The 25443-nt window shown below is 40.7% G+C and overlaps 1 protein-coding gene across 1 annotated transcript; it reads left to right on the forward strand.

The window, feature by feature from the left end:
• The first annotated feature begins 212 nt into the window (after positions 1–212).
• On the forward strand, positions 213–20859 carry WIPF3 (WAS/WASL interacting protein family member 3). The gene is made up of 7 exons (XM_035556467.1): positions 213–293; positions 13832–13964; positions 15146–15274; positions 16720–17448; positions 18975–19118; positions 19790–19891; positions 20819–20859. The coding sequence occupies exons 1-7, from the start codon at positions 213–215 to the stop codon at positions 20857–20859; spliced, it is 1359 nt and encodes a 452-aa protein (XP_035412360.1).
• Positions 20860–25443: the final 4584 nt, after the last annotated feature.

A 25443-nucleotide genomic window follows, 5' to 3' on the forward strand; every position in this document is an offset into this window, starting at 1 on the left:
TAATGAGGCTGTTCAGACTGTAGTTTTGGAAGCGGTGCAGTGCAAAAGTCTTCAGTCTGCTGAGAGCTAGAAATTTGGCTGATCTTCAGCGTACAGTGCATAAACACGTTCTTTTTTTTTTTTCCAGTTTTCTTTCTCCTCCCTTCCTTCCCCTCAAGGACATAGACTTTGGCTATATTTTTCATAACTGCGTGAAGCTAGAAATCTAACGGATGCCTGTGCCGCCGCCGCCACCACCGCCTCCTCCACCGCCTCCACCGCCTTCTGGAGGGCCCCCTCCACCACCACCTCTGGTAAGATCAACTTTTTATCTCTATTAGCAATAGCTTAGGTATGGTAGCCAGCTCAGAGCTCCCAGAATTTTGGCGTGCATATTCATAGCAAATATCTGGGGTGGGTGCCCGTTTTGCTGGCTCCTGTTCTTCCGTGCATTGCAGCAGTGGTCTCCAAAGTGGAGTGCAGGAAAAAATATTAGAACTTCAGTGGTACATGTGTGTAGTTTATAAATAAATAAACAAACGTGTATTGGGGGTGCGTGCTCAGAATTTTTTTACTGATAGGGGTGTGTGATCACGAAAAGTTTGGAGACCCCTATGTTAAAGTGCATGTGGTGAGAATTTAGCATTTGTAAATACTTCTCCAGTCACAGGAAACTCATTTTTGTATTGGTACCTTGCAGGTGGTAAGTCTTAATTTCTTCATCCTCTTTCATATAGCTTCTGTTAAGACTCACAGTGTTCAGCTGTAGGTGTTTCTCTCTCTAGCACATGCCACCTTCCTGGGGATACAGCACAATATGCTTTTATACGTGTGCAGGAACAGTTACTGCTTGTAACAGATCATTACTCTGTAAGCCATGAAGTAGAACATGCGCCCTGCCAGCATGTTTGCAATAAGGGGAGGATGTTCTGCATGGTATTACATTTTCATACCTTCACAATTATTGTACCTATGATAAAACAAGTTTAAGTTGTTCCTTGTATATTGTAACCAGTTATTCATAGCCTGGTTCTGCACTGAAATTCCTAGACCATATTTTAAATAGTGAAACCTGGTGTGTTTATGTTCAAGACATAAAATCTCTCCTTAATTTTCATTATTTTTCTGTCACTGCTGTAATTATTTCCAGGGTATGTTAGTCCCTGTAGCAAACCGCATTTCTTCATGATTTGAATATACTTCAAAATGTTTTTGTTCTGTTTTTTGTTTGGTTTTTTTTTTTTGGGGTGGGGAGAGGGAGCAGGAGGGTTGTTGATTTATATATATTTTTTTAAGAACTTTATTTTTGCCTTTCATTCTCTGGTATCTCTACTGTTTTGTTCCCATGAAGGTCTGTTGACTTTGTTTAATAATGTTGTTACTTTATCTTCATCCAGGAGGAGGGTTTTTTTTTTGCATGTTTCTCTTTGCTGCTTTGCATGCTGAACCATTTTGTAAAACTCTCCAGGAATTGTGGAGATGAAGAGGAGGAGGACTGAGACAGTACATTAAATCAGCAGTGCTTGATTCCTATTGTCATTCTGTTTTAATTTGGGACACCATCAACAGTGTTTTCAGTTAGCAGCTCTTCTGAGTTGATACACAACCTATAGTTAGATACTGAAATAAGTGGGCTGAATTGTGAGCAACTTAATGCCCACAAATGTAATCAAAGTCAACAAAGCTGCAAGTGTTCTTATCCTAATAAATTTAGCTCAGTAAATATCTAGAGATGTTTTTAGATTCCTCTAACATATTCCAGATTGTAAATGACTTGGGAAAGCTGAGAGGACTCCTAAGAACCAGTATAAACAAGTTTGTTTTTTTTTTGTTCCCTTTCTTTGCTGATGACCAAAACCACTACTATGAAAGAGTTTTGATAATAGGAGGCTTATACTGTGTTTCCATATTTTATTTAGATCATTCTTTTGCTAAAATGATCTTCTGTGGGTAAGATGTACAGAATTTACTGTCAGTTTCATCTTAGTGATTGACACAAACCAAATGCATTTATAAATAATTTCTGATATTAAAGCCTTCCTTTTGATGAAAATGTTGACACTGAAAAGAGCACATGAGCCACCGTTAAGAATTAGTATAGTCGTGTGACAGAGCATTTTTTTTCTCTAACAGTGAAAGGATTTTTCCCTGTCAGAATCAGAGGGGGACAACTTTGCAAGGATCTGTAGTCTGAGTTCAGCAAAAGCACAATACAAGAAAGAGTCAAATCTCTAGCTGGTGTTAAGTTGCAGAGTAAAACCTTCTAATTGGGGAATCCATGAAAATTTGCTACAGGCCCTATTTTCTTTTACTAGGAAGCTGTTTCCTAGAACTTGGCATCTGCCTTTTACAGCTGCTAAACTGCCCAGCTGTTGTTACAGCTGCTAAATCCAGAGTTGGAGGAAAAGAGGAATAAAAATTCTCATAGGCACGTAGCTTTAAGCAAACCTTCAAAACAAACAAGTTTTACTTGGGCAACACCTGGAAAGGTTCCAAAGTAAACAGCACTCTGATTTTTATTCTTTTATATTGATATAATTAAACCAGAGTAATACTTACATGTTGGCAAATAAAAGTTAGGGTTTAACCGCTGTATTGATCCACAAGTTTTACTTGCTTGTTTTACGTTAAAGGAGAAATGTCCAGGTGTAGGTTGAGGCTTTAGAATCCTGTCGTTTTGCAAGATGCCGTTGCATGGGTACTATATACTTGTCTTGCTTTTCTAATTGTATGGATAATAGCTGTACTTTCCTCTTTCTTTCAGCATTAAGAGATTTTTAGCAGAAATAATCACTACATTACATTCTTCTTTCTGCAGATTTTCTTAGTGAATATAATGAGCTATGGTCCCAAATGATTTTGCAGCCCTTCATTGAAAACCTAAGTACTGTTGGCACTTGACTTTTTTATACTATTAACTCCCTTTTAAGGCAGAAGAAAAGTTAGGTCCTTTCCTACAATTTTCACAGCTTTGAACTTGCAGATATTCTGAAGTATTTGTACTGAATTCTCACTTACAGAAGTTGTTGCAAGGCAATACTAAAGTGATTTGGAGATGGTATTTAAGTCATCCTAAGAGCCACCTGTGCCCAACAGCTGAAAAACTACTGTCTCTCAGGGCATACTTAAATGAAAACCAAGTGTATTTTTTCAAGAGGGAATGCTAGGGTATCTGTAATAGCAGATGTAGGTGGCTGAGTCAAAATGTAAATACAGTTAATTCGATTAATTAAGTGTGTCTTCAAATGGCTGCCTTCTGGGGGTCATAGATAAAGATGAGAGGGATGAATAGGCAGAATAAAACTGTGCCCCAATGTATTTTCTGGCTCTGACTTGCAAAAGTCAAAGCTTTTCTCTTTCCCTTTTTCCTTCCTCTATTTCTTTTTACCCCTTTTGCTTTTTAGTTGTATGAGACATTCTGGTTTGTTTAGGTTGTTACTATTTCCAAAAGTAGATACTGAGACTGATTTAAAATATATATATATATATATATATATATATATTTATCAGGTAAGGCTCCCATGAGAGGATCAAGAGAAAATTTTGCTTCGATAAACCATGTTCGTTTCTTATGTGCAGTGCTGTGCTGCCTTTGTCTGTACATATAAATTCCTGAAGTTATGTTCAGTCATCACTTATTAAAATGTTAATATTGAAGGAAGTGTGTAGCAGGCTTGATGGGTTGAGTGCTGTTCAGAGATGTTTGTTTAATGATTCATATGTTTGTGGAGTTTAAGAAAATACTTCTGTTCTCTTTAGAATTGTTATTATCAAAACCTTAACATAGAACTTAACCCCAAAAAACACAATGGATCAAATGATTAAACCCAGTAAAGTAGCACCATGAGTTTATTTGCCCTAACGGCCTTCTAATAACTAGGAGTGCAGAAGAAGAAAGGAATATGCTTACTTTAGTGAGAGAAATATGAAAGCTGAAATAATGCTGAACATTAACCTGGCATGTAGATTAATCTCAGTGATTACTGCATTCTCATTTATTTTATTTTTTTAATAGAATTTCTGTTGTGGATGAACATGTCAGTTTACCAAGTTTGTTATTCTGACCATACTTTCTATTCTTGTAATAAGATCTCGGAAGAACAATTCTATATAGTATAACATCAATAAATGCATAATCTACACAGAGATAGGATTTCCAGTGATAAGGAAAATATCAGTTTATAGTATTCCTTGTGGGGATGCTTTTTTTTTTCCTCTTTTATGCAGTTGTCAGAGTGCAAACCTTGTTGAGCTGTTTACTCCAACCTTCCCAAGAAATTCAGAGAACGACAGTGCTTGTCTGAAATTGTGTAGGAGTTGGTTTTGCTCCTGTACCATTCAGTACTACTGTTCTTTGGAAAGAGAAAAACAACGTATGTAAAACAGCTTGGTTGAAGATAATGATGATCTATGGGATTCTGATCTGGGCCTACCAAATATAAACAGAAAGAGAATGTGCATATATATATCTGTATACGTAAATGTCTGTGCATGCTTGCTAATTATTGATTGTAAAAATCAAGGTCGCTTCCCATGAAAATGAAGTTTCCATTCAAACTCCTAAATGTGCAAACAGAACTCTGAGAGCTTAACAGAGTCATGCATAGTGCCATTTACAAAATATTCAGGAATGTGTTCATTAAAATTTTATGCGAGCCACGAGTAAGATGATACTTGCTACTTTGTCATGAAGTCCCTAGTTCAAGAGATATTAAATCATAATGTTTATTGCTGCTAGGTGAAAACATAGCAGAGCTAGAGAGAGAACAGGCTTAGTAATCTTGCTGATGACTAGCTATCATACAGATTGCACCAGGGGTTGCACAAGGTATAGCTGAAATTTTTTGATGGTGCTTTGTTCCAGCCAAAATAAAGGAAACTGATTTATAGTGTTTTAATAATGTCTCACATCTCACACCAATCTGTTTTCTTAAAGAATGAGGGGCAATTGTGTAGGGGGAAAAAAAGGGTGTCTGTGTGTGATTTATTTTATTTTCAGATAGTGGAAAATGTAGGATTGCATAGGTTATGGCATCTCTAAGTGTTGCCACTGTAGCCTTCTGCACTTGTAAATAAATACAGAAAGGATGAGTAGGGACTATGAAAGGTGGAGAAGACACAAAGAAAACAGAAGTTGTAGGTTGACATTGCTCCTTGTATTTCATCTGAACAGGTACAAGAGCATGCACTGTATATGTTCCTGTGTGCTAATCTTCTTGAATACTTTGCTTGAGATCTCTTTGGTCACTACTTTTAATGTATTTAAGTGGTGAGTTCTGTTTTGTGTTGTTTTTTTGTTGTTTTTTTTTTTTTCATAATGCCATATGTCATACATGTCTTCATGGAATGGAAAGCATTTATTTTTCTTCTTTTGGCTGTCCGTTTTTCACCTGTACAATTTGTGCGTCACTTTCCTGCATTTAAAGGCTAAAACTATGGAAATTGTGGTGTGTCACAGAGGTACCATAAGTAGTTCTAAATGATTAAGCCCAGGTACCAGAAGCTGTAGAGAGCTAATGTGTTAATTTACCATCCTTCTCACAAGGTATTATTGCCCTGAAAAATCACTAGTCCATCTGTGCTGTGTGCAAAGGCTACATACTAAATTCCATCTGTAGATTAATATTAGACTTGTAGCCTTTTAATTAAAATAGAACCCAGACTTATAGCAATACTTGTGTTGGACCTCTTTACATTGCTGGAATGTGACATTGCAAGAAATTTTAGTTTCTCAATATGGTCCCATCTTAGGCCAACCATCATTTTGCATTGATGTTAAAAGGCATTTCCGAATTACCGGTACCATCTACACAGGTAATTGGGTGGGATAAATGGCATAGCATTCTTAGAGCAGAGTAAGATTAAATTGTGATTTGTGTGGCTTGGCACGTGTTGCTGAATATTTTGTTATTGCTACTCATAATAACCTTTGTCATTTTGGGGACACTGCTGTAGTAGATTGAGAGAATAAACAGGTAGTGTCACCAGTTCCCTCTGCAGTGTTTTCAGCCTTGTGCTCTTTGGTATCTTCATTGTAATGTCAGGACCTCAGGTTTTCTTGTTTATACGTGAATTTTCATTTTGCTTTTTAATTGATGCTGAGGAAAACTTGAGAACTTAAATCCCAAAAATTTAGAAATCAGAAAGTGAAATTCAAAATGATTTTTTGAAGCCAGTCCCAGGGTATTTTTGGTATCTGACTTGTGATCTTTCTGATATGCTGGGAAAACACTTCTGTGGTAGTTTTCATCTTATAATGCCTCCATTTTGGTGGCTTACATTACTGCATCACTTATTTTAGTGAAAGAACAGCCAGAATTTGTGTTTCAAGTGTGGGTGTCAGCAAGTTAAATACTCACATGAAAGCTAAGTGGCTCAGCAGGTATAAATCATCGCGTTAATTCGGCTGCATTTTTGCATTCAGGCAACAAAATTAAGCAGCCCACCCGGGAAAACTTTAAGTACCCCCTTGTTAATGAGCCCTCAGCTCTGTTTTAAGCAGGATCGATGTAACCTGTAAGTACGCGAACTGCTGCATTGTCTGACTGAGCGGTGCCAACAGGAAGCGAGGAGGGCCTGTATGTGGTGAGGCGGTGATTGAAACAAACACTGGAATACAGATGTTGGAGAGGGGGACTCCTGCTAAGCTAGTTTTTAATCTTTTGTTCCCTGCCTTTGTGTCTGACGGTACATTTGCATCTAGAGGTATGCTACAAGCGGGTAGCAGGCTGCCGCTGAATCACCTTGTTATTTATGCCTGCTAACGCCAGGACTAGGCGGCGGCTGTGAGGCTGGGACCAGGCCTCTGACAGCTTCTGTACAGCACTTCTCTTGCTCGACTTTGAGGAACGAGGCCCGGTGTAGACACAGCCTATCGAAGTACACACATTGCTCACTGACCTTTTCAACCCGGCAGCTTCAGGCCGCAGAACTCGGTGCGGCGAATGCTGAGATCACGGCTAATAGTTATTTAGCGGGGTGGAATCGTGAAATCCCGGTCCTGTCATTCTCTCGAAACAATGACTTAATTAGCTGCCAGGAAGCTATTTGGCAGGTCCCCTCATGTGGGCTCCCTCAGAAGAAATGCTGGCTGGATCGTGACCCCTCATGCTATGTGTGCTGGGAGCTCAGCTTGCTAGAAGTCCCTGAGATAGCCGTGTTTGCACAGGTAGGCCGAGTGCCAAGAATTAATTAGTCTCATCCTGTGGAGCACAAGTAAAAGAAGCAGCTCTGCTCTTGAGATTGACTCTACAGGTGGAGTCTTGTACCGCGGGGAGGTTTCCCATAAGTGAAAGGCTTTAAATCAGAGGTTGGGACCCAGTTGTGAGTAGATGAACCACAACTCACACATACTAGATCTTGCAAGCTTCTTTGTGAGCTAACACTTCAGAAAACTTAAAATACAAGAAGTGATATGCTATGTTGTCGAGACTTGTTGGATTTTTTTCCTCAAAGTGGAAAAGGGCTTTGTTTTGATTATTTAACATTTGACAGTGCATGAGTAAAACCACACCTGACGCACACTTAAAGCAAATGCCAGAAGAATGACAATGTTTATCTCTGTGGCTTCTTGGAAACTGGGTTTATTTTTTTATTTTTGTAAGCGCCTGTGTTTTGTTGCAATTGCATTTCCCAGCATGTTCCCTGGGGAGACATCAGCTGCCAGTTTGAGAAGGCTCTGTAAAAGCAGTGCTCTTGCCTGCTGGGCAAACTGCTTCTGCTACAAATTCAACATCGTGAATTCTTGGCATAATTTGAATCTGGTAATAGTGGATTGATCTCGAGGGAAACAAGTTCATCTGGTGTTTCGGGCTGGGCTACCGAAGTCTAGATGATTTATAATCCTGTGCTATGTCAAGGAAGACATGCTGGCTCACAGTGGCATTTCTGGGCATTTTCAGTTTTCCATCTTGTTCCAAAATATCCTCATTCTTTCAATGAAAATTGTGAGATTGCAGTTTGTTCAAATGTTATGGCATCTTACCGCAAATATTTGTCATCGGTTCTGTTTTTGAAAAGGATACAGTCTTCTAAAAGTTGAATTCATTTAAATACCTTAGTCCTGATCCTTATGGGGATCTTCCTGTGGGATACTTTATTAAATATTCAGTGATCAGCAGCTTGTGGTTGAGGGGAAGGAAGCTGCAGAGTAAGTGGCTCACAAGCAGGTCCCCCTTATTCTTTTTCTGATCTTTTTCATCACTGCTGTTCCCAGGAGGGTGTCTCAGCAGGGTGTTGCACCTTACCATAAGGTGGCCCCTTGCTGTGGGTCTCTGCCCTTTGAGGCTGTCGTGAGCACCTGCCCTGCGCCTGGCTGCCCTTCAGGCGAGCAGGAGCTTTATATCCGGACGGGGACCCAGACATCTCGTCTCCCTCCACGCTCTCCTTCTTGGAGAGCCTTGCTGTGCCATATGGGCAGTGAGAACACTGATCGTCGTTCCTCAGAGTGATTAACCAACCCCAAACAGGCTGTTTTCCTCCCGATGTTCTTGGCCATCCCTGACATTATGTACAGACAGTGTTCCACAGATAGTTTTACCTGTATTGTTGCCTTTCCTGAGCAGTCCATGTTGTGTATGCCTGTCATTGTGAATATAGGAATAATATTTGTGCATTTGAGGGCTGGCCCAGGAGAGCCTGTTTTCATTAATGTGTGTCTTGGTGATCAACCATCCCCTACCCTAAAGCTTTCTGTTCATCTTTCCGCATCTTGCTGTGATGCCTGTCCCTTCTCTTACAACGCAAAACAGAGGTATTGCGTGCTGCACTGAGGAAGACTTCCTTGCCTCAGCCAGTATCTGGGCAGGTTTTACTGAGAACAGTGTAGAAAATAATAGGAAGAATTTGATAAGGGCTGTCCTCAAACTCTTTGTTTACTAAAATATACGCAGTGATTTCCTTCTGCCAGTGTCTGTGTTTGATCTCTGCATCAAATCCTGTTTTGTCTAGGGAAAAATGGGGCATGGGAGAGAGAAAGGAGGATTGACACCAGATTCACAGAAAGAAATGAAACTGTCGGTAAATGAGAGCTCTATCTTTCTGCCCATAATAAAATACCACATGTCAAGCTGATTGATTTATTTTTAATTTTGTTGTTATACATCTCACCAAATAGATATTGTTAGGGATAGGCTAAATATATTTTGGCTCTCTTTTTAAATCTATTTCAGGCAAATAAATACATTTTCTACAGCTCTATTTAGCGTATTTCTTATAAAAAGTGACCAGGAAAGGGAATTTACTGTGATAATACAATTCATTGCATGTTAGGAGTATGGATGCTAAATTTTACAAGTTTTCTGAAATAAGAGAGAATGCAGCATCTTTGGATGAAATCATGCTTTATTTTATCTTACTTATGGCTCCTACCTATTATAGAGACAGAGTATGGGATCCTTTTTTCCCATCAGATGATGAGTTTACTCTGAAACAAAGGTCCATGACTGCCTGGTTACTGGATCGTCCAGAAGGCTGGAGGTATGTTTTTGCTTCAACTGTCCTGTTTATGAAGATCTACACTACCCTGAATTACTTCGCAAATTCAAAAACAGAATGTATTTAAACATCAGAGTAAATATAACCCATTTATGGGACAATTTATGCATCCATTATGACCTGATCTACCTGCTCAGAGTCCAGAGGAATTCCCCTTTTCTGTGTGCAGGGGTGCTCTTTAACATCTGAAAGGTAATAATTAGCATGTCCCTATAATTAAGACTACCATGAACTTTTTCAAATGCCTGGTGCCTTCTGCGTTTACATCATTTTACTATCTGAGCACATATACCTCTTAAATATTTGAAGTATCATAGGAGCCCAGAGGGTAGGTCAATGCTCCCATCTGTCTTGCAAGATGTAAAGTGACTTTCCTAAGGTGATGCAAGTACCACACGCAGCAGGAATGCACCTAGAAATGGGGTTCACTGCCACAGATTTCAGTCTATTTTCTTTGGGGGAAAAAAAAAATCACCGTCAGAGAATTCAAAACTGGAAGAAGCTACTACAAAACACCAACTACCTCCACGCTGCTATTAAATGTGTAAATGCCACCAGGTAGCTCTATGCTGGGCCCAATGGCTGGTGCTTCACAAAAAGCAATCTGCCAGACAGGGTCCAGCCTTAATCTGCAAAGCAAGAGATCAATAATCTGCGGCTGTCCTCAGTTGTCTGCTTCAAGGAACAGTCACTCTTGCTATTTCCACACTTTCCTGCTTTCTGTTTGTAGTTTGCAGATGTTTGACATAAATTCACCAAATGCCTGTCTCTGCTGGATTAACAGGTCCATAGTAAGACCATTATTTCCCTCTAAAGGTTTGTGCATTCTGCAGGTAGATCACCCCATGGGCTTCTTTGGGGCTGACCGACCAGGCTGAGCTCCTAAAATCTGATCTATTTTCTCCAGCTTTTTGAATACTGCTGTGGCTCCCTTCTGTGCACCTCCAGTTTTTCAACATCAGTTTAAAGATCTGGAGACCAGAACTGAGCTTGCAATTCCCATTTTGCTCACGTTGTTTTTCTGTAAGGATGAAGTACAGCTGAGGAGTATGCCAGCCCTCCTTGCCCCAGCATTGTGCAGGAAGTTCAGGCTGACTCGCTTGTGCTGTCTGACTGCTGGAGCCCACTGCCAGGTTCGGACCTGCAGCACTCAGGATGCAGGCTTTTGTTTCAGAGTAATGGCCAGAACCTCCCATCTGGTAATTTTGGGGTTTACATTTGGCATTTCTATATTGTGCATCTTCCCTGCCGCCGCAGTGGTGGAGCAGCATGTTTATTTCTATCCTTGCTGATTTATAGTCTGGAACATCGCTCTAAATACTGTGATTTGATGATATTTTCCTGTTTACAAGTACTTTAGAGACCTGTCAGGTAGCCCAAACATTGATCCTAAGCCTTACCGAATGGCACAGCTGAGAGTGTGATTTGGGACACTGGAGACAAAAGTAGTGGAGTTTGGTGAGATGAAAAGAAAGTATTTCTCTTATGTTCTAGCTATTTACCTGTGTGGTTTGTTCTGTTCTGTTTCAAACTACACATTGACGGTGCCATTCCTGGTGTTTGAAATGGTAGCAGAATAACCTAATGGTTACTAGGGTAATGAAATCCCACCATTCCTGTACTGATCCATGTAAATAAAGTATGGAATTTAATTTTGGTCTCTGTTACCTCAGGCAGCTCTGGCATCTGATAAAATAAATGATCTTTGCATTTTTCTCCGCTTCCATTTTTATTTTCGTTGAAAGATTGAGATGTTTCTGTAAATAAATGAGACTGCCCTTCAAATAAAAGGAGAAAAAAAGCAGTCTGAGAACTACATCCAAGGCTGTTTTTCCTCAGTGACTGAAAATATAGTTGTCTTCCTGCCTTAGTATTTCTATTTCATGTGGTCAAGATTGAGATTTAAAACCCATGAGTTCCTCTTTCTGAGGACAACATACATGTTTAGTGTCTCTTCACGGGCTATGGATTGCAGGCATAGCATCAGTGTGAATTTCAGATTAATTTCTTACTCAGTGTATGCTGTTAATTAATCAGAGGAAGGAAGGTTCCGTTCTGATTGTGTATCAAAAAGCAACATGGTAAACTACAAATTTGCAGGGCCAGGACACCAGTAGATGGGTGGGTGAGGTACCCGGTGAAATGCTTCTGGACAGGAATTGTCACAGGGCTGGAGAGTGCAGGCAGCAAACAAGGAATCCAAAGGAGCTCTGACCGATGTGCAGCCAGGCAACATTACACCCCAGACCATCCCACCTTTGTAATGGGAAAAGAGAATCCATATCGAGCTACTCAGCAGCTAATCAATCACTCGAGCCCACCAGGCTGGACATGGAAGATGCTATCTCTTACTTGAGGAGGAGGAAGAAAGAGCTGGGGCATGGATGGCGTTGTACTGAAGTAAGGGGATAAGTAAGGGGATCGGTCTTAAGACAATGGCACATTATTGCACTGCCTTCTGGGCTTGCAGCTTAGAGTGTTCCTTCTTCTTTGTGTTAGAAATGGTGAATGAATTAAAACCTTCGCTCTCTTCAAGTGCTATCGAGTCACAGGTCACTGGCGAATATAAGCTGCCACAAGCAGGATATTTTAGTCTAATAGCTGTTTGGATATTAAGACTTTTCATATTCCAGCAGTCTACCTGCTCAGAAAAGTAGACTGGGGAGATGAAGTGGACAGCTGGCAGAGCATACGGACACTTGAACCTGGAAACGAAAACACAGCTGCTGGAGCTAATTTTAAACATAGGTCTCGATCAGATCCCTCTAGATCCTAATTGTTGTGCTGCAGTAGAGAGGCGTGAAGTTCAAGGTACTGGTAAAAAGCTTTTATGAGAAGGGAAGTCATCCTTGCTCCAGTTATGGTATTTCCATTTTTCACAGTAAGTACTGTCAACTTAAAGAAAATGCGAGTGGAAATCGTTTCTGGCTTGTACGTAGTCTAGTGCTGCTTTTAGTATACATGCAGCATTGAGGGTGGTCATAATGGGAATGAGACTCACTGTCCCTAAAACACAGGGGCAGGTAGTACTGTTTCAGAGTGGGAAACTGTGTAACAGTGTTTCTTCTAATATTTTTAAATAATACATAGATATGGTATCAGTCACAGGATTGTATAATTCAGAGTTTTTACATCAGGTGTCAGGAATGCAGCTGGCATTTGCAGCAATGTGGAGTGCCATCTAGCGGACCTGTGCGAATCTATAAATATATAGTGATATTTTAAACTAGTGCAATAACCACAAGTAATGTCGTAACAGTATAATTTTTCCATTTAGGATTAGCAAGTTATGCGTTTTATTAATTCAAGCAGCTGGATAAGCTTTTTTCAAGCTTACGTTTTGCTTTCATAATGCTCTAACCAAGTGGTTTTTGTTTTGTTTTGTTTTGTTTTGTTTTTAAGTATGACAATATTGTTCTGCTTTATTATGACTATGATGCTAAAATTAGGAGTTATAGAAACATTTCATTCTCTTTAGGAAGCGTGGTAACCCCTGCAAGTTTGCAGTAGATGTGTAAAGATGCAGCAGCACATTGCTGCTATGATGTGAAGATTCCCCTCTGTTAGACCACTCTGTTAACCACATGAAAGGTTGGGAAATAGCAGTTCTGACAATTTTTATCTGCTTCAAGAAAGCAAAACTTCCAAACTTCTTAAAGTAGAATGTGCTTCTGACTTTGTTATAACAGGAAACTTGATGAAATAAGAGGAAAGAATAAAAATATTTTTTTGTTTTTATTACAAAACTTTAAACTACAACCTGACTTCACATTTGTGGACCTTGGATAGGATAGAAAATATACTGAAATATAACTGCATTGTTGTAAAGGAAGTCTGCTCAAACTCGTGTAATTCTTTGATACGGAGAGAGAACCTAAATTAGTTAATGTTCGCATTCAAATGTAAGTTCAATAAGCAATTAATGAGCTTTTTCCCTAAGGCAAAATGGGTAAAAAGGATGTTTATTCTAAAATCTGTTACATTCTAATATAATAATAAATTATACTTATAAAACATTGTAAATAGAATGAAAAGAGCTAAAGAGAGTCAGAGTTGCATTTGTGAAGCAGAGACCATAAACGGCCTAGCAAGAGGTCACACACCATTTAAACATGCCCTTTAATTTCCTTTCAACAATGTTAACGCACCTAGTACTAGATTTGTATTATCTTTAAACTTCCAGGTTTCATGTCTTCTGTACAACTGAATGCTGTTCTGGTTGACTGAACCCAAAAGCTTTGAAATGACAGCTGCCAGGGATGACTAACTTCAAATTTTCTCTCGAAAGTTTGTTTGTGCCCTTTCTAAGTGTGTATTTTTATCTGTACCTGCTGTCTAATGCTCATATCATCAACAGGCAAGTTCAGAACTACCAAAATTGCGAAAGGAAGACCAAAAAGCACGAAATGCACTGTTGGCTGATATCCAGCAGGGAACTCGCTTAAGGAAAGTGACTCAAATCAATGACCGAAGTGCACCGCAGATTGAAAGTAAGTACGGGCTCCTGAGGAAGGTCCCTGGGTGAGCTCTGCTGAAGCCATTCTGCAGAACCATTCAGAGGCTGTGGAGGTCAGCTGGACAGTTTTCAACTTGAAGGGCGGGTTTGAAGTTCATCAAGGGACAGCACCTTAATATGGCTTTAGGATGTGAAGAGGGGAGAGGTCTCATTTTCTAAACTTACATCCTGTTTGGAGATCAGCAGCTATTAACACTTCATAAAAAGTCTGTAACTGGGTATCATCTTAACAGACATTCCTTGTCCAAAAAAAAAATCGTGAATGATGAAACCCATGTAAGTGTCTTATTAAAATAACTGTTTATGCGGGAATTGCTGGCTCTGGCAGAAGAGTTGTTCTTTAATAGATAAAAAGAACAAAATATGCAAAAAAATTCTGGAGGCATACGTTTGATTCCTTTGAGACAGGAATGTTTACCCTCTCAAGTCTCTTTTAGCTGTGAATGCATGTCTGATCATCATTTAAAATCAGGGAGAAGATTAACTTTTAAAAGATAATAGCAGTTGCTAGAGCCTTTTCTTTTTAGTGTTTTCACTAGCCTGAATCCTTTTCCACACTCTTCGTAATGGCAGATCACTGGTATTGGTTTTTGCTTTTCTTTGTTTTATTTAATTTTCTTCTCTTCCTTAGCATTATATGCTAAAAGAAAGTATCTTGGGGACAGTGGGGGAATAGGCAAGAGTGTATTTTGTAACATACAACTGATTCACATGTGACATGAGCAAGTAACAGAAGGATAGGGTTAGAAAGAGCTTGACATGATCAGCTAAACCCTATGTCACTCCTGACAGGTGTTTTCTTTAGTGTCTTCCTATAAATTTCCACTGGGAACACTGCATCCCATTGCTTTGCAATCAGTAAGGGAGATTTTTCAACAAGCATCTTCAAATCTATAACTTCAAATGTAGTCTAACACAGCTTCTTGTTGGTGCCATGATTGACTTGAGATTAAAAAGCACCAGAGGGTGCTGTGCTTCAAGATACCGGCTAGAGAATAATGGCAATTTACTGTATTAACAGTAAGTTTCTTTGAGTCAATTTAAAGAGGAAAAATCTGGTCTTGGCTGTTTGTTGGTGCTAATCCTCTCAGTCTGAGAGCAAGGTTGAAATGGCTTTCTGCTATACTTTTTTTTTCTTTTTTTTTCCTGTAACAGAACCCAAAGGAGCTAACAGAAATGGAGGTAATCCAGCCATTAATAAAGGTGGTTCTCAGCCCCCTCTGGGGGGCTTATTTGCTGGCGGCTTTCCTGTTCTCAGACCAGCAGGCCAGAGAGACCTGCCAGGTAAGGGCTTCATTTCTGTGAAAGAATAGCTGGGGGGAACTGTGATTTGGAATAAAAGTACTTTGGGGATAGCTTTAGTGACACTTTTTTTCTTTTTTTTGAACCTTTAATTCATCTTCTGACCATGAAAGGCTGAATTAATAATGTGCTTGAAATCATCTTTCTAGATCTCAAGTACCTTATCCCTTAAGGTGTAAATAATAAAATACCGTACACTGGATAAGAAAGAGATTTAGTGGACTCTGCAGTTTTACATGGAGATTTTTTATATTAGCTTAATGTAAACTTGTAAGTGTGCCTCAAATAAGCCCAGATTTCAATACTGTATTTAACAACTTCAGCACAAATGGCAAAAAAGTCGCATTTCCTTCCCTCCATTAGTGTGTATTTCTCTGGTATTACAGGTTTGTATATTACTTTAGAGTTTAATATTTAAGACTTCTGCCTTCTGGGTTTTATAAAATACAATTCTGATCCAGCAAGGCATGTCTGGGAGCCATTTTGCTGCTTTCAGTTCAAGAAACGCAGGCATCAATGAGGGGAAATTCTTTTTGAGTGGCAGCAATGACCTCTGGGGCTGTTGGGCAGCTGGTGCCTGCTCAGGCTTCTGCAGGGAAAGGAAGAACTTGGCTCTACGTGCATTTGTGTTTTCTGGAAGACAAGCCCAAGATGCTCAGCACCGCTTGTGACTGGGCTTCATTACAAGACTGCAGTAGCTTCTTTGAGTTATCCTTAAACTAGGACCATACTTGTCAGAATATGGGAATATAGGATGAGATACCTTTTTGACACCTGCTTTCAGAAAAATCCTTGACATTTACTTAGGCAAATATGTTCTGTAAGGTCAAGAGTCTTTGGGCTTTTGCTGTTGGAAAAAAAGAAAAACATTTGAGCCTGCGCCTTCTGGAAAGCCTTCAAGACACTACTTTTGAAAATCCAGGCAATTGAGATTTATATAATGTTTGTGTGAACTTTTAAATCTTAAGCAAGTCCTTAACTGTAAGGATGTTAGCGTATGTGTGTCAATCTACTCGTGTTCTTCAAGGCCTTTTCAGTAGGCCTCTTGACGCCTCCAAGCAGACCACTTGTTCGTGTTCAGCTGGTTGTGCTACTAAGATAAGGCCAATATGAAGTACCACGGGCCTCCACAGAGAAGTAACTTCTCCTTAAAGTGTTTTGTGTTGCAGCAACCAAGGAGTAGAGCAGGGTCTCTCAGCAGGTCGTCATTTAACTAAGCAGAGCCCCTGGTGCCCACTGGAACACATCACCACCTCCTAGGCCCTTACACCAGAGACAACTTGTTGGATATGAGATGTTCTGGGTGAAGTAGTTTAATCACTCAGTGACCACTGGGGAGGGGAAGCTGTAGAGTTGCTTTTTGCATTATTTTGTCAGATGACTCAGAACAAAATCCTGGTGTATAACATGTGATATCTCTTTTTCAGCTGGGAGGCCTGGGCAGCTTCCTGGCATCCGAGCAGTGGCTCCGAAGACCACAGCCCCACCAAACAGCACCGCAAAGGCGGGCAGTAGCCCCCTAAGCCCACCCGAAGGCCTGCGGGCAGCTGTCCTGCCAGAGCCTCCAAGCACCCCACGAGCTGGTGCCGCGCGGCCCAGCTTGCCTGCGCCTCCTCCGCCACCTCCAGCTTCCAGCAAACCTTCCCTCACCTTCCCTCCTCCTCCGCCTCTCCCCCCTCTGGCAGACAGGCCTTTCAAGGGGGTAGCCCCCAGCTCCGCTCCTCTGCCCCCGCTCCCTCCTCCTCAGGCTGACAAACCCAAGTTTCAAGTAGGTGCTTCACACCCGCCGCCGCCTCCTCCTCCTCCCCTACCCCCCTGTGGATTTCCAGCCAGGACAGCCGATTTCCCTGCTGCTGCTTCCTCTCCATCCGAAGGAAGGGATTATCCACCTCCCACACCGCCTCCACCACCACCTCCTCCTCCTCTCCCCGTGCATCCTCCTGCCTTGAACAGGCTCTCCTTTCCACCCCCCCCAGCCTTCAGCAGCACTGCCAGCAGCGGTGACATGCCCCCACCGCTGCCCCCCAAGTCCCCGCACTTGCTGTCCCATTTGCACAAGCCCGCTATTCAGTCGCTCCCTCTTCCTCCCACCCCACCCCTTCCTCAGCCAGCGGCAGTGGTGGAGACCAGGAAGAAGAGAGCGGGCCGAGGCGGAGGTGAGAGCAGTGGTGGTGGGAAGCGAGGCCTCCCACTCCTTTGGGCTGCTGGGGGAAATTGCACTGATGGGGGGAGAGCTTCGAGGGGTACAAAGCGTACGTGTAGCAGGAGGATGAAGTCCGCTGTGTGGGAAGAATGTAATTAGCACAGTGTGTAATGAGCATGCCAGACCTCAGGCTCTTCTTACTGCTGGACATACATGCCGTATAATTTAATCTTGTGATTCTTGGAAGCAGCATGCTGATCAGTGAAAGGAACATCTTGGAACTGCTGGGTTTCTTGCTTTTGTGTTGGCATTGGTATGTCTCCAGCAGCACACTGACTGAGCTCAGCAGCGGTCTCCAATCAATCAAAATCTCAATCAAAACCAAACAATCTCAGGTAGGGCAGCAGAGCATCCAGCACCATGTTTGAAACATCTGCCAGGCATGTAGCTCCTCAAATTCCAGCCCACCCATAACATCCCTTTTCTGCTGTAACTGGCTGGGAAACTTTACAGGAGAGAATAAAATTAAGATGGGGTAGCTACAGCCACAACAAAGAGTGGCCAGTGCCCCCTGTAATCAAGGTGGTAGAGCCAAAGGCTTCTCCAGCTACTTGGGAAGTGGGCATATTGGCTTGTGTTTCCTTTAGCAGATGATATGAGGAACTTTCTTCAGATCTGATATAATGAGGATAATTAAAAAAAAAATGAGTCTAGGTCTGTGTGGGTTTGAGAAATGCAGACAGCTACTTAATAAGGAACGTTTGGAGAGAATGTTCTGTACCCTGTATCTTAGCAGCCGCGTGTCGAGAGAAGGATTACTGCTTCCCTTTGACAGCCAAGTGAAAGGCCATCTAAATGCAGCAGATCAGCTGCTTTGTGGTGGTGATTAATGATGCTTCAGAATTGCCTGATGAACCATTATTTTATCAAGATGCCTGCTTCTCATGGTGATTCAACTTTAGAGGTTTCCATTTTGGTTATCTAGGGAGAGATGCAGTTTGAGAAGCGAACTTGGAGGCCTCGGGCTCCCTCCCCCTTACACAGGTCCTGTGGTAGATCTGCCTAGACGATGTAAACTTGGAAGGCCCTTGCAACTCCTCTGTAAAATGCACAAGAATAATGCAAATTCCACTGCATAACTGCCAAAACGTCAGGAAAAGATCTTGCTTTAGAGATACCATCTAGTGATATTTTTCTTAAAGAAACTTCTAGCTCCTTTGAAGGCGGAAGAATGGTCTTCCCCTCCAGAATGGGACTAAACCATACTTTAGAGTGTCTTACTTTCCCTAGAACTAGAAGAACTAGAAATAGGAAGCTCCAATAGAAAGCTCAAGTAGTGACTTAAATTTAAAACTTGATGTTATAAATCCACGATTAGGCTTGGCAAACTGCAGCTGTGAAGTCACCTACAATACCTGGACATGTCTGCCCCGAATACTGCATTCCTTCTTATAGTCCCTCCGCTTTTGTGCAGAGCTTACTGTCAGTTTTGTTAATTCATGGTGATCTTTATGTGCTGGTCTGCTTCCTCTTTGTCAGGACCTGGTGCTGGGAAGCTAGCTGTTCCTCCACAGCCACCAGCCAGATCACCAACGACTGAACTTACGAGCAAGTCTGGAGTCTCAGCCTGGGCAGTTCATGACCCCTACCCACCTCTTAAAAATGGAAATATGCATATCATTGGTAATGTCATCTTAATTAGCCTTAGTTAAAGATTTTGGTACAAAAGCTTTTGTGTCTCAGACATTAAAAACTCATGCGAGTCTTTCTCATGACAACATGGTAGTATAGTTAAACCGATAGAAATTTTTTTTACAATCCTCTCCAGTGAGATTTCTCTTGTAAAGGCTTATTCAGAAATGTTTTGAACCATTCAGTAGACAAGAAATTGCATGCACTACCTGCAAAATTATTTAAGATTGTGAAAAGTTGCTGTACTGTGCTTACATTACTATTCTTTAAAACAGTTCACAGACATTTAGTGGCTTCAACCCTATACAGCAAAGCCTGCTAAGAACTGCTTTTGTGGTCTAATGAATTGGCCATTCATTCTTGCTAAATTGCTTGAAAACCACCTAGGAATACATCTATTACCACAACATCATCAATGAAGAAAACTGGAACAGCAGCCAGAAGCTTAACTTCAGTTAGTACCAGGCAGTGTTTGCAATTAAGCCTGAAAACTTGGATGGCTTACAAACTGGATGGCTCAAGGTTGTTTATCTGGAGTAAGCCACTCAGATATCAGTTCCAGGGGAAAATGAATCAGCATTTTTCATTGAAATTAGCTGTGGCAATTTTATTTCTTTTAATCTCTAAGAGTGACTAATATTTGTTTCCCTGAAACTTCCCAGATGACTTTGAATCTAAATTTACTTTCCATTCCGTGGAGGATTTCCCCCCACCTGATGAATTCAAGCCATTTCAGAAAATATATCCCAGCAAGATAGCTAGAGGTAAGTGTGTAAATACGAGAACATCAGATAGTTATCAAATAGCATTTAAAATGAGGAGAGAGAATAAAGAACAGAAACCAGCATTAACATGAAAAGCTGGGCTGCAAGCATAGGCACAGATAGGACTGAGATTTGTTACAGTGGTAACAGAAACCAAAGATGCAATGAAAAGCACTTGGTTACTATAAAGTCTTAGTAGCAAAAAAGAAAGTTATGTGGCTTGACATACAGTTTGTGTTCTTTAGATCGTTGAGTTTGTGGAGCCCTGAAGTTGAAAACAATGATCACATAGACTTAGCCTGCTACTGAGTTGTTTTATCTGTTTATGAACTTGTGAAATCACAAAAGCAAGGTGACTTCATCGTGTCTTCTATCACTTGTCTTGATTTAAATCCTTTGCATGGTGTTTTTACACACCTGAATAACAAAGAGACTTAGTACCTGAACCTTAGCAGGAAAGTAGTGACTGACTGAACCGTGCTTTGTTTTAGCTTAAGTTAGAATCTTGGTGTCAGGTCTTCATTGTAAGAGCAGGAGTTCACCTATCCAGCTTTGAAAACTGGTAGTTGAAGTTGCTGAAAGATCTCATGCCCATATTCTGCTTTTTATAAAACCCAGTGTTTTCTGTGTTATTAGCTCGGCTATTTATCTCCAGCTTGTCATTATTTTTGTTTCCATGCTAATGTACTTTGCATGACTTTTCATAGCAGCTTAAGTCAGTCTAAATCATCTGCTATATGATCTAAGACTTTTTTTTTTTACTGAAGAGCTACAGAACATTAGCAATATATATCATCAGTTCAAGGGAAGGTGATAAACATAACATCCCTGAGTTAGGTTGTTTAAACTGCTGTAGAACTAATCACAGATTCGTTCCTAACATACATATCTATCTCCTCTGAATGAACCCGTCCTTTATATTTGCAGATCCCTCTAAAAATCCGCCATTAAGAACACACGTGAGATGAGAAGAGTCGTTCTGATGCTTTCTGGATTGGTATTAAAAATGGAGAACATCAAGATAACATATGGAAACAGAAGGGGTCCCATTACAGTGGCAGAGATTATATTTCAATCACAAGTGCTGCAACGTTAACATTTTTATAAACTGGAAGAGAGATGTAAATGATACTTTTTGAAGTACTTTGTGGCCTACGTACCACAAGAATGTTAGCACAGGCTTTTAAATACTGTATACATGTGGATATTTTTAAGCAAAGAAGCATAAAATTTAAATTCTTTATAGAGTTCAAACAATTCTTATCATGCTGACAGTTGTTACCTCAAAGAATACTTTTTGCATGATATGCTTGTAATTCATTTTCCCCTTCCATCTATATTTTTAAGTACTTTGGAAATCCTCCAGTTATTATTCAGATATTTTTCAATGAACTGTCTGAAAATAATGTGACGCTTTTAGTCTCTCTTTATGTTTCTTCACTTCTTGTATTCTGCCTATCCTCAGATTGAGCAGAATGGCACTTTCATGAACAGGCGGGTCCACAATCCTCTTCTCAACAAGCGTGAAGAGGACGGAGATGACAACGGGTTGTGGCTGCTGTTGAGCCTACCTCTACTGATTACAGATCCTTATAGGATAGTGAACATGTCTGAAGAAGCCCAGATGGGTAGGGTGCCTATGGACCTGACAAAGACAACAGAACTTTTACAAACTGGGCAAAGAGGAAGTTGTTCTCCTGTAAGCAAAAGTGGTGTATGTAAATGCACATACTACCAAGTGTATACATATGGGCATGTGTCCTCTCTTTTCCTGCTGGCAAAGTGGATATTATTAACTATTTGTGTGACAGGTTCTCTTTACCCAGCAATTAGGAGACCTTGAGATCATTTTCAGTGGCATACGTTGTAAACAGGCAAGTAGAGCTCCTATTTTTCACCCATAGCAGCAGTAAGGATGCATTGTCCAAAAAATAATAAAATAAGGAGACCCTAAAGTGGTGGCTCCCTTGAGTTGAGTTGCTTGGAAAAAGTAAACAAGCCAGGGACGAGACTTGAGATTTTACTTTTAATGTGAAGCTGTAGTGAGGTGTTTGGATCATTGATGTTCAGACCATCAGATGTTTGCTTCCAGGAACAATTATAGAAATGCAACATTTCACTGCATTAGGAGGAATGTTGCCAGCAGCTTGTGGGATGAGAAAGCCCAACAAAGGGCCAGTAAGATGATGAAGGGACTGCAGCGCCTCTCCTTTGAGGAAAGGCTGAGAGAGCTGGGACTGCTCAGCCAGAATTTCGTCAATGTACCTAAATATCTGAAGGGATGGTGCAGAGAGGACAGAGCCAGGCTCTTTTCAGTGGTGCCCAGTGCCAGGACCAGAGGCAAGGCACACAAACTGGAACACAGGAGGTTCCATCTGAACATGACAGAACACCTTTTTACTGTGCAGGTGACTGAGCACTGGCACAGGTTGCCCAGAGAGGTTGTGGAGTCTCCCTCCTTGGAGCTACTGGAATGGCTCCACGTGGCCTGTGCAACCTGCTGAAGGTGGCCTTGCTTGAGCAGGGGTGGGGGTGGACCAAATGACCTCCTGAGGTCCCTTCCATCTTCATCCATTCTGTAATTTCCCCATCTTACAATTTAATTGGGTTCAGCAGCTTGAATGATTGCACTGCTATTCTGGCCTAACAGCCAGGCTATTTATGAGTTATTGTACTATTTATTTATATAAATACCATAATTCCCCTCATCTGCAGCTGTTAAAAACATAGATGGTAGGTGAAGATCCTTCGTCATGGCAATGCCTTTGAATAACAGCATTTGGAAAAGAAAAGTAACTACATCCTTGCATAGCTCTGCTTTTCTCTTAGTTCTTGCAACAGCTTGGTTACGCTGTGACTCCTACTCCCCACCCCACAAGCATGCTGATGGTGTAGCGATGGTGTAAGGGTAAGAAGCATTTGAAACTCTTGCCTATAGGGCTCCAAAGAAGCATCATCAGTCTTTTTCTAGCCTGTTATGATACCTTGCTTTTCTTCATGTGAAAGGAAAACAAAATAAGTGATGCTTTGACCAGTACTTACTGTCACCAGTATTACAGTTACTTGATAAGTATGCATGAGTTCAGTAATAAACAGGGGTCAGCATATATATTGCTTCTCAAAAAAGTGGGAAAGTTTAATACTGCTTTAAATAATATTTTGTTATATTGTTATTAAAGGTTGATGTACGGCTAGTTCTCATCTGTTCTGCAACTTGTGTATAACTCTGTAATAAGTACCTTCTAAGGATTTTAAATCTATTTAATGCTCAGACCACATGCCAGAAGATACCTAACAAAATTTATTTCTGTTTTTATTTTGATTAGGGTGTTTTAGAAAGAAACATCTTTTAGAGATTAAACTACAAAGCCTGTGCATATTTGTAAGTGTTGGTGTGGTGTTATTTCATACATGTTAAATCCTTGTTGTTCAAGATCCATTGAAGCTTCAGAAGTTCCCAGTACTTGGATGTACAGAGAATCACAGGGGCTAATTCCACAGCTGTGCTCAACACCACTGGAACTTTCAGGCCAGGAGGGCACTCTGGTTTTCTCAAAGTTGTAGGACTAGTGATTGCCCCCGAGCACGTTGCTGTAGCACAGTTGGTTGGTTTTTGTTGTTCCCTTTTTTTAATTCACTACCTAGTATCTTACTTTTGCTTCAGCTATTAGAAACACTCTCCGGATCACCGTGCTCAAAACAATTAGTTCTGTCATAAAAACTGTTCCTAATAAGGATAAATTCCAACAAGATAATTGCAGATGTTTGTTTCTTCCAGTGGGCAAATATTACATTTTTAGCAGGAACACCCTCTTTTTCCATCTTGCCTCCCTCCCACCTCTAAAATTTCAGAGAACTGAGCTCTGAAAAGAGCTGTGTGAGATGGTGTATCCTCATCTCTGCCCTCTAGCTGGGATAAGTATTTTATTCATTTTTGCTTTGTTCACAAACATCCAGCTACTCCTTTTATGACACAAAGCATTCAGCAAGCAACAGCTATAGAAGCAGCTTTGAAGTTCAGCTTGGTATGTGTGTGTTAAGGGTACTTTGATTAGGAGTATCTTCATTCAAAGCACCCACAAGTGGATTTCATGGGAAATCCATTTACTTGAGTTGTCAGCATGTTGTTCTTTCATGTTCTTCATCCACTGCAATACTCACTGAAATTAATTGTGCTCCTTGCAGTCTCTACTCTACCCAGGAAGAAAGAAGTTTTAGGTTTACTTGCCTATTTTCTCCTTCCCTTGTCTCCAGTTTTACAATACAGAGGCACAGAAGTTGAAATGAGGGATAAAGACCTGGCCAAGTAGAGCTGTTCCTATAATAGAGCCTGGGAGGATTACAGTGTGAAGGGGAAGATAATTATGTAGGCCATATGAGACACTGTCTTAACGTTTGTTTTGTGCAAGTGAAAAAGGACACACTTTTCTCCTCCGATTGTCAGTTGTCATATAAGTCAATACCAAGGTAATGAATAGAACAATTTTTAAAAATAATAAAGTAAATCAGTGAAGACAGTGTGTCAATATTGCAGTTTCCTTAATTTCAGTTTCAACTTGTGGTGTTTCTGCATCCTGAGGAGCTTTTTGTTTTTTAGTACAAAAGTCTGGTTCATCACTATCCCCTTCCCTGAACAGTGAAGAATTTTAACCCCATATACTAACTTCTATTTATTAAAAACATGGACTTTTCTGTCACTCCTGTTAAATTAACTGTCTTAATATGACACAGGAAACAGTGTTTACTGGTTTAATTCTTAAAATATTTGCCCCGTCTCACTTCTAGAAGAAGAAAATACACAAAAGGTAGGTCTGTCTGTAAGACTGCCAAGTCTCAAGCACGCTGCAGAACTGCACGTCATGGAAGGAAGCATAAGACGCCCATTTCTAAACTTAACCAGGCCCATCAGTAAGCCAGGGGTACTTAATGGGTTCATCAGCCGTGTACACTCATCACTGAGATCACCAGTAGCAGTTCCCCATTACAAGGCAGAAAGAGGGAGAACAGACGGTTTTTGATCAATCTCTTCCCACAAAAATATTCCAAATTTATAGCTTGTATATAAATACAACACCTTAACAATGGTGTCTTAAGAGCCAATCGGTTGTGTGCACATGTCTTAGGCATTCAGCCTGGCTCTGCATTGCAGTACTTGGCACTAGGGCAGTAGCCAGGTACATTAAAAACACACAAAGTTTCCGAAGCTGGGAGCAGGCAAAGGCAAAACTTATCCGGGGGAACCCAATTCTGGTCATTTGCACAGGCACAATGCCAGATGCTGAGCCACTGTTACCAGATACACCAGTACAAGACCAGTACAGCAAGGTCAAGAAGCAGGACTTACCTTCCTGCCTCCCCTCAAAACTGGGATTTCAACTCTACCATTCTTTGTATGAATTAGCAAGAAGAGAAAAATGCAAGTCAGCTTTGCTGCAAGCCTAGACCTGAGCAACAGAGGAAAAAAACAGATTGCTTTCAATGACAATATGGTAGTTATCCTGATGAAGTTAATCTTTGCTTTAATTGGTTGCCCAACATACATATTTAAACAT

This window comes from Cygnus atratus, chromosome 2 (genome assembly GCF_013377495.2).
Source record: "Cygnus atratus isolate AKBS03 ecotype Queensland, Australia chromosome 2, CAtr_DNAZoo_HiC_assembly, whole genome shotgun sequence".
NCBI classification, from domain to species: Eukaryota; Metazoa; Chordata; class Aves; order Anseriformes; family Anatidae; genus Cygnus; species Cygnus atratus.